This window comes from Micropterus dolomieu, linkage group LG11 (assembly GCF_021292245.1).
Source record: "Micropterus dolomieu isolate WLL.071019.BEF.003 ecotype Adirondacks linkage group LG11, ASM2129224v1, whole genome shotgun sequence".
Classification (NCBI taxonomy): Eukaryota; Metazoa; Chordata; class Actinopteri; order Centrarchiformes; family Centrarchidae; genus Micropterus; species Micropterus dolomieu.
Window position 1 is genome coordinate 17,686,430 of NC_060160.1, and position 14,179 is coordinate 17,700,608.

The 14,179-nt window shown below is 42.1% G+C and overlaps 1 protein-coding gene across 2 annotated transcripts; it reads left to right on the forward strand.

Moving 5' to 3' along the window:
- Positions 1-606: 606 nt before the first annotated feature.
- On the forward strand, positions 607-13,312 carry LOC123978915 (intraflagellar transport protein 43 homolog A). Of its 2 annotated transcripts, none has more exons than XM_046062547.1 (9): positions 607-819; positions 1,738-1,839; positions 4,427-4,497; positions 7,073-7,108; positions 7,887-7,933; positions 11,590-11,662; positions 12,475-12,550; positions 12,688-12,750; positions 13,010-13,312. In XM_046062547.1, the coding sequence occupies exons 1-9, from the start codon at positions 622-624 to the stop codon at positions 13,118-13,120; spliced, it is 777 nt and encodes a 258-aa protein (XP_045918503.1). In that variant the 5' UTR covers positions 607-621; the 3' UTR covers positions 13,121-13,312. The 2 variants fall into 2 exon arrangements, with proteins under 2 accessions (XP_045918503.1, XP_045918504.1); XM_046062548.1 differs by having other exon boundaries at positions 1,738-1,803.
- Positions 13,313-14,179: the final 867 nt, after the last annotated feature.

Below are 14,179 nucleotides of genomic sequence, written 5' to 3' on the forward strand. Positions count from 1 at the left end.
CAATAGTATTTGGACAATATTGACCACATCTAAAATAAAGTTTTAGAGGAAAATAAAATGCATATAGACAGCCAAAGTTAACAAAAGGGATCTTGAAGGTGCCCACGGGGCCCAGCCTGCTGGCTAGATGTGGCTACCGTTCAGTTTCTCTAACATAAAACATGCGCAACAGCGACATCTAGCGGACATCAGGCGGAACCTCAGGTCCCATTTCTCTACTTCCTTTCTGAGATTGTGGAAGGCAAACTCTGATTGTTTAAATGACATAATGTTTAACTGTCCCTTAAGGCTGGCCCTTATATTTTAATGACCCGACACTGAGTCAATGATTTATCCTTGACCTTTCACTGCAACTGCATTCTTCAGTGTGCTAAGCTTTCTAAAGTGCGCAGGTCATCCTTCAGTTCAAATATCTTAGTCTTTACCTTTTTTACCAACAGTGTTTGTTTTATGGTGACACTCGACATTGGATTTTGGTGACATAATGAGCCACTAAGGCCCTGTGATGAACCACAAACAGATCGGTGTCCCAAAACCTTCCTGGGCTTTTGACCCTGCAGTAGGGAAACACAGGGAGCTACTGTCAGACAAGGGATGCAAGATTTTTAAGAGGCATTTATAATGATTATCATCATATTCAGTAACAGCAGCAGCAACATTAACATCAATTTGTCACTCGGCTTCACGGTGCTGGATTGGGACGCCCACGTTTCTTCTGATTGGCGTTGCTACGTGACGCTTGTTGACATTCAGGAAGACGCAAAGAGGAGAGAAATGGACGAAAACTTTCAGCTCGGAGATGCTGGAGGGGTAAAAAACGTGAGTGACTGGTTTGCAACGCAGATAATGAAGTGAGGGAATAGGAGCAGAGGTAACATTCATTTAGTGTAATATTGTAATGGTGTAGCGAGGCTATTGCTAGCTACTTAGCTATTAAGCTAACTTAATGTAAACGTCAGTATTAGCCAGACAGCTATTTAACCTCTTACAAAGAGACATTAGCGTTTAACGTTACTTGTACTGACGCCAGCAGGAAGACTAATCTCTAAGTATATAATTTAACTAACGTTAGCTTAATGTTAACCAAGTGGTTCAAAGTGGTTAGCCCGGCTAGCCGAAATTTCCCGACATGCACAGCTCAGTGCTTTGTTTTCTTTCCCCACTCTGACCTGACTGGACGTGTGTAATTACTCTGTCGAAAAGCGTACACGAAACGACGATATTCTGGTGCACATATTCTGTAACTCAGTTTCTGTGACATCCTTTTTCCATAACCGACACTTTCTTATCTTTGAACTGGGTGACATAGCCCTCACCTGGGCTGGACATTCGTTTACTGCAGCTAGATAGGATCCATGGAGGGGTGCGTTTACCGCTGAGTTTTGGTGTTTGGGGGTGGGGGGAGCTCCTTGTTAAAGTTCAGTTTTATTGTGTTGAAGTATTTGCAATGACAACAAAACCATAACTTTAAAAATATTTGAATTAAAATTAATTCCACTTACCGCAAAGGAACATCTTCACTTATCTTAAAGGTAAATTCAGATCTGTCATTCAGGTATAAGATAAATCATGATTCCTAGACCTTATGGGGTATGACAGTTTAAGTTTACAGTACTTGAGAGAACACTTTCTACAAATGACAGGGGTGTTCCCAGAATGTCTGCTTAACACCATTCTATCTATTTCTTTCTAACATCAAAATCTGTTTTCCATTTTAAAATGATGTCCATTTCAAAGGTTGTAAAGTCTGGACGAAGAGCCCGTCTTGCAGCAGACCAATCATCATTTGAAGATTCTCGTTACGTAAGGAAGTCCTCCACCTCTGCTTTATTGGGAGAAGTATGTAATCATGTGCCAATGGACAATTAGTTGCATGTTACAAATTTCACCTCACAAAAAGCTTCACAGTCATAAATATGCATTTTGCTTTTGTCTCATACACGAATCACAGGATGACGATGAGGTAGGTGGCATGAAAAAAGCTGTGACTTTGCATGGCTTCTGCTTCAAGTGCTCCAGACATAAACCTTCATAAACATTGGTCTAGTCAAGAGTTGCTATAATTGTTTGCTTCCGTTCCACCGGTTGGATTGGATATCCAGGCCTGTTGAGTTTCACCACCTCTCACACTACAGCACACACAGTAACACCATCTTGACACACATATGGTGGAACGTTTTAATGGAGTACAGTGTTTATGTAGAGACGTTTGAATTGCCATTTTTGTACTTGAGCAGGTTTTAAATCACTGTTCCCAAACTGTAGCTGCTCTTCATTTAATGTCCTGTGTGTATTGGATATGGTGTGCTTGCATGAAATGTTCTGAAGTGTTACTTCATAGAAGCTCTAAACCCCTTTTTAAACTTTAGTTAGAAGAAAACATTGTAATTGTCCTCTTGTAAATTGTCTAACTGAAAAACAAGCAGATTACATCACTGAAGTCCCCATTACTCTAGCTACAATTTTCATAAATGCTCTCCTTATACTGCCTAGTGTGACATGAATAACTTCAAGTCTCAAAGCAGAAACGCTGTAACATTTTCTCCGTGTTCTCTGCCTCTTCAAACATATTGGCGTTAATGTTGCAAAATTAAGACTGATTATAGGGCAAAAATAAATGAAAAGTTGAAATATAACAAATAATTTCACTTCACCGTTGTTGACATTTATGGAATAAGTCACATCTCCTGGTGAACTGTAAACCAGCCAACATTCCCAAAGCAAAAAAATTCCAGCAATGCTTTTGCTTTAGGCTAATCTTCCAAATTAGGCCAACTTCCCTAATGTATGAACCAGTATTCTCGCGCCCTCTCTGACCTGCTGTGCACATGCAATACATTTTTCCAGAGTGCCGTGCGACTGGGTGGTTTTATTTGCAGTCTTCGTTTATCAACCCTGGCCTCTTCTGCCTAAAATACCCAACTGATTGGTCACATTCCTGACATCCTTTTAAACAAAGATTCATTTGCTTTTATGGGCTCATAAGGTTTGGCCACCACAACTGCCTTGCCCCAGAGACCATCAGAGAATCCTAAATTAGAAACCATGAGGGCTAAGCTAATTGCCTTAGCAGCCATAACTATTTTACTACAACTGTGAGGTTCATATTTGGTCATGAGGAATTGGAAGCACATATTTGTTTTGTTTCTCAGGACACTTGCGGTCCTCTCCATTTTTGTAGTGTGAAATAACTGTCAGAGGAGGAATTTATTACACTCAAAGACCGTGTTATCTTGTCTCTGTCTGAAAATTGTTGATTGTCAAAAACACCAAACATTAAACATCAGAGGGATTTCACATCACTCGAAAGGTTTTTTGTAATGTTGCTTAAAATGACTCAGTTGTCATTATTGTAATACGTTTTGTTCTTAATAAAGAGACAGTTACTAATTACACAAAGTTGAGGGAGCTTGTTCAGCCTCAGCTCTCTTGTTTAATGGTAATATACAGCAGAGCCGAGTGGCTCGCCCTCCCTCTGCCCTGCTTAATGGTGACATTCAGATTTATAAATGGCTTTAGTGAAGGAACCAGCCATGAAAGATTATTTCCTCTTTCATCATAAACGAAAGAAATTCTTCACGAGCACTTTGTCCTCTGCAGACCCAATTTAGTAATGAGAAATGTTGTGCCTGTTTTCCCTCTAATTCATTTGTCTAGTGCCCACCCTCGTGCGCTCTGAGGTATTCATTCATTCAAGTGCTGGTCTCAGGGTCCCGGTCTCAGGATCGAGATGCATACTCCGTTTACTATTTTCAGAAGCAAAGAATGAGAGGTAGAGGGTCACTACCCCCCCCCCCCTCCCCCCCGAATCTATTTTAGAGTCAGATTTACAGGCCCTGGCAGTTCCCACACTCTGCTCTATATGTTCTGGTGCTGGAAATGGACAGTACTGAAAACTCTACAAATCAATGCAGTACATATAGATTATTCTGTACCGCACATACCAAGCACATTGTGCTGTTTGGTAGTTTGCAGCTTTCAGGATTAGAGGTGAACTTTAAATTGTCCCCATACTTTTACAAGACAATTAAACTTACTTTAAAACAAATCCTTTATATTTATACTAAGTTTAGGGGTCTGTATTTCTGGACAAGAGGGCCAACTACTGGCACATTTCCACATTAAAAACTTTTGGTGGCATGTTTTTTATAGGTCTGTTGTTCATGGATTTTGCACTTATATAAAGCACAATATATAACCTATTCACCACTATGTCAAATAGGTATTGATGTAACACACATGCCCTGTAATTGTTACAAAACCTAAAGCTATATAAAAACATGATTTTTTATTTGCTTTTCTTGCCCACAATTAAAGCCTAACAACAGTTAAAATGCTTCCAACTATGGTTTATTTATCTTCTAAGTTGCTGAGTTAGTAAACATTCAGTGAAGCTGTTTGCTATTAATGTTCTCTTGTCTTCCAGGGGCCCCCTCCTAAACCGGCCCGGCGGCAGGGCGGCTGGGCAGAAGAAAGCTCTGGGTCTGGTTCTGCCAAGTATGTATCTTCACCCTTTCCTCCATCTCCCGCGGCTACGCTGAAGGTGGAGCCTGCGAGCTGTGGTCTTGGGTTATGTGTTATTAATGAACTCTCATGCTGTTGAATGAGCTTATTTATCAGTGCATATTTGGGACTCAGGCTGTGAATCAACAAGGTTAGAGGGAGCCTGTCTGAGCAGGCGACTCTCCATTCGTCTTCATCTGTGAGCAAGGCGGTAATTGACATGGTTAATGCATCAGCCACAGGAGGGCACTGTTAGTCAGCTAGCCACTTCATCACAGGGTTCAAGCCACTTAATCACCCCTTACCATTGCAGTCTGCTCTTTACACGGGGAGCACAACATGGAGAATTCATGAAATATTTGGAACAGATGGAAGGTGTTTGCCACAGGCTTTCGTCTACAACTAACAAATCTAAATCTAAATACTGTACATGACTGAGTCAACATGAGACTTTCTTATTGTACTGTGAAACTACGTCTCTAGTTTTCTCTTCCACCTGCCTCTGTGCTTCCTTTTTTTCAGTCTCAGTAGAGTTGAGAGAATAGGAGATGCATTGAAGTGAACAGGCTGAGTCAATTGTGCTTATTTGTGTAGTTTACTGCACCGTTAGTGCAAGCAGGGAAAACAGCAAACTCAATAGATCTTTCCTTTCTCACAGAAGGTCAGCGTGTCGCTTCTCTGCTTTTGCGTAACCCAGCTTGATTCCCAGTCTCAAAGCGATTGAAATACAGGAGGTGTAAAAGGGGTTTGCACGCGCATTGATCCTCTCTGAAACAAAGTAAGTAATGGTCCCCCCTGGAACTGGCAAGGACTTTTCCCTTCAATGTCACCCCTCATGCTCAATCACCGCCGCCCTCCTCCCACTAATCCCAGCGCAGAAATCCCGGGATTTGTCGATCTATCACTTCTAATTGACACTAAATGATCTGTCAGTTTATTGATGAACCTTTGAAACCAGGTTGTCACAATATATTTTATCCCTAACAACTTTTTCCAGACAGTTTTACCATGTCTATCGCTTTGCCTTACATGAGTCTTAATCAAGGGGCCTGTAATGTGTCTTAAGTGTCTCCACCCCCGCCCTCCAGACAGGACACAGTCCAAGGGCAGGCAGGTAGGCTCCCTCAGCTCCTCTCTGCACTGCCTGGTTGGACTCCAGTACCTTCAAAGATGTTGGTCTATACTCAGACAACATGGATAAGACAGACAAAACAGGAGTCAACATTTTTAGCTAGGGAAGGTTCAAAATCATTGATGATTTTATGTGAATCTTTCCATACCATGAACAAAAAACACATTAATTAGCCTAATATGGTTCCATCTTTTCCAATACACAGCAAACATATCATAATTTAATTGTCCATATATATTCAGATTTATGGCAGGTGATGTATGAAGTATTCAGATTCTCCTGTCTACTCTTGATATCTTGATTTTTGTACAAGCTTTATTTTTTTGAGTTGATGAGTTTGTTTGCCTGAACTGCTCAGTTTGTCAAGTTGTCAAGTTAGAGTAATCTTTATAGCCCAAAGTCCCAAATCGAATTTGTGTTAAATGCTGTCCCTACAGCAAACTGTTCAGCAATCAATTAATACTGCACTTCTGAAATCCCTTTTTTTAGTATGAAAGGATATAAATGACAGCAAGGGAAATACTGTTTCAATACTAGATGTACTACTTGTAAATCCAGAAGGGGGCACTAATCAACCAGGAGTACTAGCAAAAGCATTTTGCTTCAAGAAAATTCTTCACATTTTTAGGCTACTAATGAAAACATACTGAAACATACTCTGCTTTGATTCCTTTCTTCTATTGTATAGTCAAATACATCTTGGGTAATAATAATGAGTTCATATTTGTTTTTCTGTGATTGCTGCTTTCTTAAAACACATATTGAATGCTAAAAATACTGTGTTGAGTCAGGGAAGTGTCAAAACACAGTGTTTTGGGGTCTGGCATGCTCTGTTCAAGCTGAGCTGTGTAAATGGAAAGAAGTCTGAAAATAGCAGCATGATGAAGCAGGAGACGAGGCTGAGAAAACAGAGAGGAGAGAAGAAGACAACTGTGTCTGATATAGCACAGTTACTATCATTAGATACAGATGAAGAGGATGTAGCCAACAAGATTCTTCCAAGGACTGTGGCAGAAATTGGCATGTGTATATCTAAATCTATATCTATATCCTGTATATCTATATCTATATACTGTGTGTGTGTGTCTAGAGAGAGAGAGAGAGCGAGAGAGAAATATATAACTATATAACTATATCTATCTCTATATATATCTCTCTCACGTGTGTGTATATATGTGTGTGTGTGTGTGTGTGTGTGTATGTATGTGTATATATATATATATATATATATATATATATATACGTGAGAGAGAGATATCTTTTATATATATATATATATATATAGTCAACCGCTTATCCTGTGTACAGGGTCGCGGGGGGCTGGACCCAATCCCAGCCAACATTGGGCGAAAAGGCGGGGTACACCCTGGACACGTCGCCAGTCCATCGCAATATTTTATTTCATTTGTCTAACTTGTTGTTTCTGCTGCTTTACAGACCTTCAAGAAGACCTGCAGCTGAAGACCTGGAAGAGTAAGTTCCCACCACATCCACATTTTATTGTACTCTTGTAGTCAATGCCAGTTACATTTTTGTGTGCATGAATAAAAATAGGTCAGGTAAAATGTATGTTCCCTTTGCAGTAAAGTGGAAATAGTGCTGTACTTTCACATTGTCCTTGGTTGCAACTAATCCTTGCCTTCTAAGAACAATCACTTAACATGATTAAAAAACAGCGTGACTGAGTTGTCATCACTTTTATTGCTGTTAGGAGCCAAGTTTTCTTGTTATTCTAGTTTTTTCCCTCTCACCCCCCTCATATCATTCTGTGAATAGAATAGACATCACAAGGAGAGCCAGGTAGAGGATGCAGTCGTCCATGTTTTACTCATCATCGCAGTTGGAGCCTGGTGCCTGAATGGCTGTAGCAAGACAGAGGCTTTGTGTGTAAAGTTGTTACCCTGCAGAAAATCCCATATGTTATGCTCCTGTCACAACTGTCTTGTCTTAGTAATACTTACGCAGACTGCTGCTCCGGCTGGGTTTGTTTTTAAAAAAAAATCCTAGAGGTGATCTTGTCTAAGGCTGCTGTCACCCAGACAGCACAACAGCGTTTCATAGCACCGTCAGTGCCTTTTGGCAGAGGCTACTGTTCAGTGTCCTAACTACCATGAGAGGAAGACGAGACAAAAAACAGGCCTGTCATCAAAGCAAAGTAGCCGACTCACTCACTTCCTATGATGACCTCACCGTCGGGCTGCGTTTTGAAAGAATTAAATTATTCATACTCTCACACTTCCTGTTTCCGCAGCCGCCGTCTGCGACCACAAACTCCCCAGGGCTCAGATGATGAAGGAGGTAAGAGCACCCTCACTATCCCCTACTCTGTGTCTCTCCTCACGGGCAAAGAGAAGCCCTCCAGCCCCTCTGCGGCACATTCATCCTCGGGAAGTAGAGCAGATAAGCAGGCAGTCAGATCATCGCTTTTCACTGATGCTCACACCATATTTCTCCTTGAATGCAGCATGGATTCATGTGTTCGAACTCTGCCTTTGACCAGTGTTCCTTTTTTTGACCAGCGTGTGACACCATCTGAGCAATGCCCTTTTGATGAAAATGACAAGTGAATATGCTCATTAGATAAGGTTGGATCTATAATCGATGGAGAATGTAGTGGCAGGATTTAAGTGTTCCCCTCACCACCCAGAGCGACTCAGTTAGTCACAAACACACACATGTACACACACAGTGTCAGGCAAGTGCTGTTGAATACAGATCAAGCGGTAACTGAGTCACCTGAGGGCCCAACTCTGCGCACCTCAAACAATGTCAGGACTGAGGGGGGAAAATTCAGCTAAACCCTGCCTAGAAAAATTGTTCTATTATGCGGCACTAGGCAGCTGGGGAAATAGGGTCAAATTGCCTTAATAAAGGTAGGTTAAAAGCATGAAATGCTCAGTTGACAACACTGAAAGACTTAGACACATCAGCACCTCAGGTAGGTGCCATTCATGAACAAATAAACAAATGACATATTGATCAAACCCTTTTAGCTACAGTAAGCTTACCTCTGTTTAAAAAATGTCCATCACTATGACTATTAATAATAATTAGAATAGGAAGAAGAATAAAAAATAATTTATACAAGTCAAAACGAGGCTATGAATATGTGATAAATTACCAAATATTAGGGAGGATCATTTTTATCTCTTTGTGTCAAATGTTTTCTTGTGTGTTTTATTCAAATATTAAACTTTTTATTGTTAATTTTCTCATGAGAACTGAACTATGATAGAGATTAAAATTAAAATGTATGCATATACACATGAAGTTCAGATACTGTTCTTTTCTGAAATTCTTACAACACTGTACGTTTCTATCTATTATGTACACACATTGTCTGTCACTGTCGAGTGTGCACTGGCTCATATGGCCAGTTGTATGAAGAGTCCAGAGGTTTGGTTCTCTTGCAGTTAATGCCGCCGGAAAGATTATTACTCTGTGGAGGGAGACCTCTTAATACAGAGCCGGAGGCAGGGGCATTGGAAATTACAGTGCTGAGGGTTAGTGAGATAGCCCCTGCGATCTTGATTATGTCCCCTACCCTTATCCTTTATGTCCACTGGCTACAAGCACAGAGAGGGAAAGAGAGAGAGAGAGAGAGAAAGCTAGCCCAGTCCCCTGCTCCCATCTCCCCATCAGATGCCCCCACAGCCTCCACTGGTCACTTAAAATAGCACCAATATCGCAAACACGCTCATCTGTTTCATGTCTCACTGTCTTAGCCGGTGATGTGTTGAATATTGTCCCATAAATAGATTCTGTGCCAAGGTAATCATTTGACTGGACCCCTGTGTAGATTATAGGAGCCCAAGTAATGTGGGGAGACGTCCTCCTCTCCAAAGTCACTAACTGGCGTGTGCCTGCCGGGAGTATGTCTACATTCACAGCAAATTATCCCCTTTTGATATTTACATGCTTCAGCGAGGAAGCCGGACGCGACCGTGTAATAAGGATATGCGTGGCCTGCCCGCTGCCAGACAAAAGCCACCTTGACACATGTCCAGCTGAGGGAAGGAAGTCAGCGTGGGTAGTGTGTGCTGCGCTGAGGAGACAGCTCCTCCTGATGGAGCTGCCCTTTGCACCAGAAGAAAACACTGGTCTGTTTTCAGCTGCTTTGATGCCCTGCTTGACCTCCAGTAATGGATTGAATTTAAAACTTATTTAAAAATGTTGTTCCTTTTTTCTCTTAATAATAGACTTTGCATATAGACAACATATGCCTCTGTGCTTCACACTGAACTCTCATGGAGTTTGTGTTAATAGTCCGTTACTGGCTGAAATGAAAAAGAGTGTGATGTGGACAGATAGACAACCCAGGAAGCTGTTTGCAAAGAGCCGGACGACAAGGCTTTTTGATGTCATTGCACTAAGACCATTAAATTTGATTGGGGGTCCAGGGGGGACGGATTCTGCTGAACGCTGTGCTTTGTAAATGAGAGGACAAAGTGTCACCAGGGCCTCATGAATATGAAATACCTGCGCCTGCATTTATTTGGATATCAGAAACACAGATGAATCTTGTCAGCGGCTAAACGAGTGTGGCATTTTTAATTTGGTTTAATTAAAAAAGAGAAAGAAGTATCTTACCAACAGAGGGTGAGCTTTTGTTATATACTGAAAGTTGATGGTTTAGGTTTTGAACAAGTTGTCTTCAGAATTTTTCATCCATCTGAGTAATGTTTTCTAAATCAAAATAATTTCTCTTCATCTCAACAGCCCATAACCTTTATGTAGAAATGGAATTTTGTGTACCGTCAAGGATCGATGTTTCCTCATCTCCACTTTATTTTCAGGAGTTATTTTGAAGGAATGGTGACACAGATGCCAAGACATTTCCTCACATCAGATGCAGACTTCCATCTCGCCTCCATTTAGCTCCTCTATTGACTTTCCCCTCAGGGTGGAGTACTGTGGTTAGAGATTACTGACACCCCTCTTCGTGCAGTCCAGTTCTCTCTTTTTCTCTCAGTAGCTGTCTGTTCCTCTCTCTCTATCTCTCTCACTGTCAACACTCGGCTAATAAGGATGTGCAGTCTGCCCCCCCCCACACACACACACACAAAATACAAAATAATGTTCAGGAAAGCCATATCACGTATCACCCGTATCAAGTGTTTACTGTTTACATGATAAAACTGAGACCATTTTCCTCGATGTTCTTCTTTATCTGGTAACCTTTTGATGATAAATGTCATCAGTTAATAGGGTACTCATTTCAATCAATCTCTTTATTCATTATAAACTATTTGTCTTATTTTCATGCCATCGTTATATATTCCTTTTTATGCCTCTTATTATCATGCTCCAACAAATGTCCATCTGAAAAATGCTGTGAAAGTTTGCCCTGTCCTTCTTGGGAGTGGAGCCATCCTCTGTCCTGTTGCGTTTTGCCAATTAAAGTGGGTTCCCACTGTTTGAGCAGCGGGTTGGCGGCTCCTGGCACTGCAGCCCCTGCCAGGCCGCACTGTGACTTCCGACCCCACACAGATGGGCCCGCAAGCAAATACTCTTGCACATGGCTGGATGCCGCCCCAGTCGGAGTGGCAGAGTGGACATGGAGGTCGGCCTACCGGCCACTGCGGGTCCTGGGGGTGGGCGGCGCTGACAGGGCCCAAATGCTAAGGTAGCAGGGGGTGCTTTCTGGGGAGCCCCTGGCCAGCGCCCCTCTCACAGCAGGAAGAGCTGCCGCCTCGCCTCCTGAATATTCATGGCCGCATGGCTATTGTGACAGGGCAGCTCTTATGAGGATGTAGCGAGAGAGGGAGGGGAGGAAGTGCCACACAGACATGGTCACACATACACATAATTACACAAAAATGTGCACTTCTAGCAGCCATACACAGGATTTACTGTATTCTTCATAAATGATTTATTTGGCTGCCAATCTGATTTCCTCAAATTATTAAAAATCGGTCTGTAAAATGCTGTGTTCTCTGTTTTTCGATTTTCAGATATTCCAGTGATTCCAGACCTTGATGAAGTACAGGAAGAAGATCTCACCATGCAAATTGCAGCTCCACCAAGGTACAGTAGTGAATGCCTTAAACTGAAACTCAGTATCACTCAGGATTTTCACACACACACACACACACACACACACACACACACACACACACACACACACACACACACACGTGCACAGAGTGTGTCCCCAGACCCATGTCTGACAGTTAACCTCTGCCCGTGCACAGGACAGTACATCAGTAGCCTGCTCTGGTGACTTTGATGGTTACCTGTCCTCCACACGTGCCATTGCTAAGTGTCTTGCTTTATCGGGCTGAAATGGAGAAATAACAGTTGGGTGTGATTTATGCAACTCTGTTACCAGGGTCCCGACTAACCGGGCCCTTTGATTTACAGGGCAGTGAGAGACACGCCGACATGTGTCGAATATGTAGCAAGGCTATGACAGCGGTGGAGGTTATTAGGCTGGGGCTTGCTCTCTGTGCGAGATAATATCCACATTGAACTCATTGCGAGGGCAATGTAGCGTGTAATGTGCAGTAAGTAGGACTGGCATGCACTGCTAGGCCCCGGCCACTTTCAGAGCCCCCCCACTTAATTCCAACCCACAGATAAGCAGCTGGGTTTCAATTTGAAGCGTTTACCACTTGGCAACCATCTCTTGCTCTCTGTGGTCTTTGCTTGAAGTCTTGGAGCTTTATTGTGCACAAACTTTAAACTTCTACAAAGCCACTTCTCAGTCTTGGTTTGCAGGCAGTGTGAAAGCACTGCAGTCAGGCTGGCTACTATGTTTCTTTGACATGTTGTCCTTATTGAACTACAGGTCTGTTTGTGTATCCAATGCTTATTCTCATTTTCTGTCACCCTGTTAGCATCCAGGTGAACCGTGTGATCACCTACAGAGATCTGGACAATGATCTTAAGCATTATTCTGCGTTCCAGACACTAGTAAGTCAAGGACATTTATTTTTATATCTCTTTGATATTCCTACCTCTCTTCTCGCCAAGGTGGTCCATTTAATTTTGCAGCCAACATCACCTCTGTTCGTGCAAGCTACGTGAATTTTACCATGTTCTTTCTTCAGGATGGAGAGATTGACTTGAAGCTCCTCACCAAGGTTTTAGCGCCAGAGCAGGAGGTGAAAGAGGTGAGTGAGTTTTTAGTAAATATAGCTTGTGAGCTCCCAGCGAAGGCCCGTCCAGCTGTTTCTAGAGCACCAGGGGAGGTTGCCGCTCTGTCTCCCAGGTAATCAAGATTTATGATGTGTACATTAACACCCTCTGCTCTCCTTCCTCATTCTCCTCTCTTTGCTCCCTCTGTTCCCCACGCTCCCTTTCTTGGTTATGTCTCCCTCTAACTCTCTAATTCTTCTTTTCTACCTGTTATGTCTCTCTTTTGTTCTGCAGGATGATGTGAGCTGGGACTGGGATCATCTGTTTACAGAGGTGTCCTCAGAGCTGCTGATGGAATGGGATCAAGGAGAGAGTGAGGAGCAGGCTGTGTTGCCTGTAACATGAGGAGGAGGTTTGGACTGGGACTTTAAATAGCTCCAGTGGGAACTGGGTGAAAGTCCACTACACAGAAGGGCCAGTGACTTTGGTTATAGTAACTTTAATAATGTTTGTTATCCAGAATTTATATTTTGTAAAGTGTATATACAGTGTTTTTTTGTAGTTTTGAAATAAAGTTCACTGTGAACAGTAAACAGAGCAGTGTTGTCCTACCCTTTCTTTGTTTAGGTTTTTGGAATTTCACCCCTTTTTTGTTTGTTAGTTTTTAACAGCCAAAAGGCAAACTGATTTTGTTTGAAAAGCTCCCCTGAAAAAAAGCTGTCACAGATAAAAATGCCCTCCCTATACTGCCAGCATTATCAACACCCTCATACAAGTCCAAGGTTGATAATCAGCTAAGCTGAAATCCAGTTGATTGTGTTCAAATTAACATTCCTCATTAAAGCCCACAACCTTATTGTTATTGACTGTGCCATTGACTTTATCTTCCAGGTCTTCGATAGGAGCAACCCCTTCTTCACTATTATCTCAAATGCATTGAACAGAGTTCCTATTGACACCTGGGGGATTAGCATACATTATACCTTTTACTGGATAAAGAGGAATGCGTTGAATACTGTGGCTTCAACACGCGCTGGTCGCATGTATCAGCATTCAGTTTTGTCTTTGGTTCATGTGTGTGAATATAAATGCAGGCCTCCAAAGTCAGGCCAGGTCTATTAGGGAAACAGCTGTAACATTTACAGATTGTGATTAGGTTTATTTCTGAGGCCGAGAGCAGTCTCATGACATTTGGGGATGCACAGCAAAGTCCTCAAGGACACATAATCTATGCATCTAACAGCTCAATCACTGCCCATCACAAATAGGTCCAGCTTTTTTCATTTGGTGGGCCTTGAATCAACTTCATCAAGTGTAATACCTCTGGACGAAGCTATCACGGGATATTTGTGCTCAGAATAATTGTGTGTGACAGAATATTTGAGCTCAGTGCTCAAACGTAGTGAGTGATCTCTGTTTGTTTCTCTTATCAGACATACAAGCACACACTTTTTTTTTACCGCC

What these genes read in the sequence shown, in the direction of transcription:
- LOC123978915 (XM_046062547.1), top strand. Translation starts at nt 622, where the DNA reads ATGATTATCATCATATTCAGTAACAGCAGCAGCAACATTAACATCAAT. An exon ending in GCAGCTGAAGACCTGGAAGA is followed by an intron (nt 7,109 to 7,886) that starts GTAAGTTCCCAC and finishes CTGTTTCCGCAG; the next exon opens with CCGCCGTCTGCGACCACAAA. An exon ending in ATTCTGCGTTCCAGACACTA is followed by an intron (nt 12,551 to 12,687) that starts GTAAGTCAAGGA and finishes TTCTTTCTTCAG; the next exon opens with GATGGAGAGATTGACTTGAA.